This window comes from Microtus ochrogaster, chromosome 5 (assembly GCF_000317375.1).
Source record: "Microtus ochrogaster isolate Prairie Vole_2 chromosome 5, MicOch1.0, whole genome shotgun sequence".
Taxonomy (NCBI): domain Eukaryota; kingdom Metazoa; phylum Chordata; class Mammalia; order Rodentia; family Cricetidae; genus Microtus; species Microtus ochrogaster.
Genome location: NC_022012.1, coordinates 15553032 through 15558592, shown reverse-complemented (window position 1 = coordinate 15558592; position 5561 = coordinate 15553032). Strand labels below are relative to the sequence as shown.

Below are 5561 nucleotides of genomic sequence, written 5' to 3'. Positions count from 1 at the left end.
TTTTGTCCAGTTCCCTTTTTGTTTTCCTTTAAAAACAAAACAAGCCAGGCGGTGGTGGCGCACGCCTTTAATCCCAGCACTCGGGAGGGAGAGGCAGGCGAATCTCTGTGAGTTCGAGACCAGCCTGGTCTACAGAGCTAGTTCCAGGCTCCAAAGCCACAGAGAAATCCTGTCTCGAAAAACCAAATAAAATAAAATAAAATAAAATAAAAACAAAACAAAATGGGCTGGAGAGATGGCTCAGAGGTTAAGAGCACTTCCAGAGGTCCTGAGTTCAATTCTCAGCAACCACATGGTGGCTCACAACCATCAGTAATGAAATCTGATGCTCTTTTCTGGCCTGAAGGCATACATGCAGAAAGAACCCTGTATACATAATTAATAAATAAGTCTTTTTAAAAAAAGGAAAAAAAGAAAACAAAACAAAACTTTTAAAAAACACTTCACTTATTTATTCTCTTTGGGTCTGTGTCTACATGTGCATGCACCACACAGGAATTGTTCTACTGCTTCCACCACTGGGTTGTGGGGATCAAACCCGGGCCATCAGACTTGGTGGCAAACCCTTTACCCACTGAGTCATCCTGCCAGCATGACCATAGGTCTTCAAGAGGTGGGATGCAGTCCCTTGCCGAAGGCATCAGTGGCAGGCACAAGATATGCCTCTACTGCAATGACAGGCACCAGGTTTCTGCATTAGTTAGCAGGTGAAGCACTCAGCTGGAATGGTAGCCCCACTTCCTACTCAGCTAACAGACTTTGAAAGAGAAAACACTCACAGGAAGGAGCCCAGCCTCAGCTTTCCAGGCTGGAGCCCCAACTTCCTGGGCTCCTGTCCAAAGAAAGAAAAAGATAGAAAAAAAAAATCCAGCTTCTCTTTGCCAGCCCTCAAGGCTAAATAGCAAAGGTTAGTTAGGGACCAAGCCCTCCTGAGATCCACAAAACTATGGGCTGTGCACACAGCTGGTCAGCCAAAGGTTTCAAATGCAAATGCTTCCAAAAGGTTATGAGCAGCCCTGGGTAGAGGACCCAGTGAGTTACCCACCAACTCATGTCACCCTAGGAAAAGGGTCTTGGTCTTTCTTTTAACTCCTGGAGCCTTAGCACATGACAGCAGCCATTCTACCACTGCCCTGCACTGCCCAAACCACAAACAGCCTCCACCTTGTAGAGGGGAAACTTAAGGGCTGACCGCTTCACCTACTAAGCACCAAGCTCTGGGTTCTGTCCCCAGCACTACATAAACCCAAGCATGGTGGTGTGCACCTGCAACACCAGAACTCAGCAAGTGGAGGCAGGAGAGCAGCCCTAGGTTGCTACAGGCATTTCAAAGACAGCATAGGACTTACCAGTTTTGCTTATAAAAGTTTGTGCAGTGCTGAGGAGCTGGCTTACTGCCCAAGCGTGAAGACCCGAGTTCAACCTTTGGCACCCATGTAAAAAGTCAGCCATCATAATGAACACTGTCATTCCAGCACTGTGGAGGCCCAGACAGGTGAATCCCTGGGGTTTGCTGGCCAGTCAGCCTAGATTGATCAGCAAGCCCCAGGTTCTAGTGAGAGACCATGTCTCAAAAACACCAAGCAGATGGCTCCTGAGGAACCACACCCAAGAGTAACCTCTGACCTCCACACAATCACACTCAGATTTGTGCACGGATGCACACAAAGGAACCTGGGCACCCGAAAGCCCAGTCCACTTGACTAAAGACACAAAGTCAATCAAGGCAGACCTGTGCTTGGGGCCTCATGCCTCCACACCACCATCATTACTCCTTAGATCCTTATGGGCAATTTCTGGCTCTGTAGAATATGAACTTCATGTGAAACCTGTTGTCCCCAGGGCAAGCAATCTGCATGCACACCCCTGCAAGAGGCTGGGCCAACTGTGTCATCCACATGTATACCAACTTTCTTTGAAAAATCCAAAGGCTAACTTCACTAACAGGAAGCAGCCCGAGCTATCCCCAGGTGCCAGACTAACCCAAGCCCTTGGCACACTCTCTCCTTTGCTCCTGGGTGCCAGCCAGATGCCCACTAGACATTCAAGAACAGCAGGGGAAGGAAACAGACTCTCAGTTCTGACTCTGTTTAGTCAAATTCACAGCAGGAAATACAGAGTAGGGTTGAGTGGGACCCACCAAAGGATGCCTCTTCACAGGGTCCTGCATCCCAGGGGCCTTAAGACATTGCAGAGCAGAAAGAATTAATGTCAGGCATGGCAGTACATGCCTGCTAAACTAGCACTTGGAAAATGGAAGCAGGAAAAGACTGCTACAACTCTGGGGGCCAGCCTGTGCCACATGGTGAGTTCCAGGTCAGCCTAGGCTACAGTATGAGACTATTTAAAAAAATAAAATAAAATAAAAAATAAAAAAATCCAGGAATGGTGCTGTACGCCTTTAATCCCAGCACTCAGGAGGCAGAAGCAGGTGGATCCCTGTGGGTTCAAACCCAGTCTGGTCTAGAAAGTGAGACTCCATCTAAAAATTTAATAATTAAAAATGTGTATATACATATACATTAAAAAATTAATTCAGTACCTAAAAGCCACAATCATAAATGGATCTCTGAGTATGAAGCAATCAAAGAGAACATATATGGCAATAATATTTACTATCAGTTTAGGCTTAGGGCCTTATCCATGTTAGGCAAATGCTCTACGACTGAACTATATCTATAACCCTCTCACGGCTTCTTCTGAGACAAGGTCTAACAATGGAGCCCAGGATGATCACAAACTCATGAACTGTCCTGCCTCAGACTCCTGGATACCTAGGTTCACAGATGCAGCTAATTTAGCCTAAATCAACACTTCCAACATCCCAGTCCCTGTATCCTTAAATCAACCTTTATGTTTTTTTGAGACAGGGTCTCACTATGTAGCCTTGGACGCCCTAGAACTCTCTATGTAGAGTAAGCTAGCCTCAAATTCAGAGATGTTCCTGCCTCCCCAAAAGACTGGTAACAATAACATGCAACAGAGGGAGGGAAGGAGGGAAGGAGGGAGGGAGGGAGGGAGGGTGTTTGTGTATGTGTATGTGAGAAGGTGTGTAACCCAATGCAAGGGTGAGTGATGGGGGAGAGTCTTCTGTTTTGTGTTAATTTCATTGGCTAAATAAAGAGACTGCCTTGGCCCTTTAATAGGACAGAAAATTAGGTAGGCTGAGTAAACAGAACAGAATGCTGAGAGAAAGAAGCCGAATCAGTGAGTTGCCATGATTCTCCCACTCCAGACAGACGCAGGTTAAGATCTTCCCTGGTAAGCCACCTCGTGGGCTACACAGATTATTAGAAATGGGTTAGATCAATATGTAAGAGCTAGCCAATAAGAGGCTGGAACTAATGGGCCAGGCAGTGTTTAAAAGAATACAGTTTCCGTGTAATTATTTCAGGTAAAGCTAGCCGGGTGGCGGGAACGAAGCCTGCCGCTCCTATTACAACAGGTGAGCAGCTCACTGGCCAGTCAGTCTAGCTGATCAGTGAGTTTCAGGCTCGGAGCATCACTACATCTCAACACTTTAAGATGGAAAGACAATGAATGATATGGCTCAGTCGATAAAGGGGTTTGCTATATAAACCTGATGACTTGAGTTTGAGCCCCAGGATCCACGTAAATGTGGAGGGACTTCACAAAGATGATGTCTTCTGACCTCCACAAGTGCACCGTGGAACACACTTGGACAGACACACACACACGATAATGTCCACAGCAAAGCAAATGTTATCACTGGGCACACACAGCAGCATCATACATGGTACACTTCCTGGAATGGAGAAGTGGTGCTGTATGAGGCAGAGGGGGAGGGGACAGGAGTAAATCAACATTGCTCCTTCACTCACTTCCTGGACCACAGAAACAGCTGCAAGTGGAATTTGCCCACTGGACAGATGGAACAAGCTGAGGCTCCCAAAGCTGTCTGGGAGAGCTCTCCAACTGGGAAGCTTTAGCTTAGAAGCCAGCTAGTAGGTTCTGGGATCCTGAATCAGGAAAGAATCCTGAAGAATGCTTCTCCCCAAGTCCCCACCTTCTGCCACTTGGTGAGGATAGGACTGCCTGGGTAGTAATGGAGAACAGCAGGGCAGACTAATGGAATGGATTCACTTGGAACACTGGAGCCAATGGCCCAAGAGACCAGACAACAGAGTCCCCTAAAGTTCAGCCATTCAGATAGTAGAGGCCAACTTGAGTAAGCAAGGGGCACAGATGGGCATTTGCACACCAGAGGTCACCCTATACAGCTAGCCAGACAACAGTGAACTTCGGGGTGGGTCTGGACAGATGGGACAACCAAATGGTGCCCGTAGGAAGCCTGTCCAGAAAGGATAAACAGCTAATCAGATGGCAGAGAAGGCTCCAGATAAATAACCGGCCTGACAGACCCCAGGGGTCATCCCCCATGGATGGCCGGGTGACAAGTGTAGCTTCAGCAGCACGCACACTAAGATTTTCAGGTAGCAAGAGAAAAGAGTGGATCTATCCCGGATCACAGGCAAAGAGATGTCAGAGTTCACCAGTGATAGCTGGGACTACATGCACCAAGAAGGGTATGCATTGACCGTCTTGTCCCAAACCTCCCCGACTATCACGGACCTGGGTCTGCAGCTCCAGTCCCTACGAAGTCATGGAGACTCTTGCCCCAGACTTTACCCACTGCCACCGGTACTGCGACGTCCGCGAACCGCAGTTCCGCCATTCCCCACCCGCCCTCCGCGCCCTAGGCCGCCGCCCGCCCTCCGTGCCGGAGACTGGGAACCGCCGCCGACGCCTCGCTCACCGGCCCACGAAGTTCTCGAGCACCGAACTCTTGCCGGCGCTCTGGCCGCCCACCACGGCGATCTGAGGCAGGTCCAGGTGGCAGCTCTGGCCGATGGAGCTGAAGGCGTCCTGTAGCTTGTTAACCAGCGGGATGAGCTCTTCCATCCCGCGGTTGCCCATGGTGCCCGCCTCCGCCCGCGGCTCCCCCGGCTACGACACGCGGCCCCGAGGCGTCAGTGGCCGTTGCTTCTTCCCGCTCCGCTCTGCCAGCCCGCCCGGGCTCCCCTTCGCCGCGACGCCCGCTCCCGGCTCGGTCTCACAGTCGCCGCCTCATCCGGTTCTCAGGCGACACCCGACCCGAGCGACCTCCCCGCTCGGCCTCCGGGGCGGAGTCCGAAACCATAAGACTATGCTCAATTGGTCAAGTATGCTGCCAATCAAATATGAAAACCAATAGAAAAGACACTAGGAAGGACTAGTCCCACAACTTCATTGGATCATAGAACTGTCATTAATACGAACAAGCCAATGGAAGTAGAACCGGGTTGTCACGCCCAAAAGGCAGGCTATCTGGAAAAGACACCGAGACTTCTGCTCACTAGGTTGATCTGGGCTGTCTTATTGGTCTCTGGAAGAGTCAGCCTGCCAATGGTGTAAGGAATCGATCCTTAAACACCGGTGTGTCACTTGACCCTAGTTAGTTCCGTAAAAATTTCTCATTGGTTGGTAAAACATCCCTTCGCTCCTCCAACCAATGAGAGAAAAGAGTACCACAACCTTTTTTCTACTGTTTCTGAACCATA

At 49.5% G+C, this 5561-nt stretch overlaps 1 protein-coding gene across 10 annotated transcripts in view; it reads right to left on the bottom strand.

Moving 5' to 3' along the window:
* Nucleotides 1-5103, bottom strand: part of Dnm2 (dynamin 2) — a 91339-nt gene extending 86236 nt beyond the window's left edge. For all 10 annotated transcript variants that reach the window (XM_005346907.2, XM_013346250.2, XM_013346249.2 and 7 more), the window contains exon 1: nt 4778-5103. In XM_005346907.2, coding sequence (XP_005346964.1) covers nt 4778-4938 — 161 coding nt within the window. In that variant the 5' untranslated portion in view covers nt 4939-5103. The remainder of the gene's footprint in view (nt 1-4777) is intronic.
* Nucleotides 5104-5561: the final 458 nt, after the last annotated feature.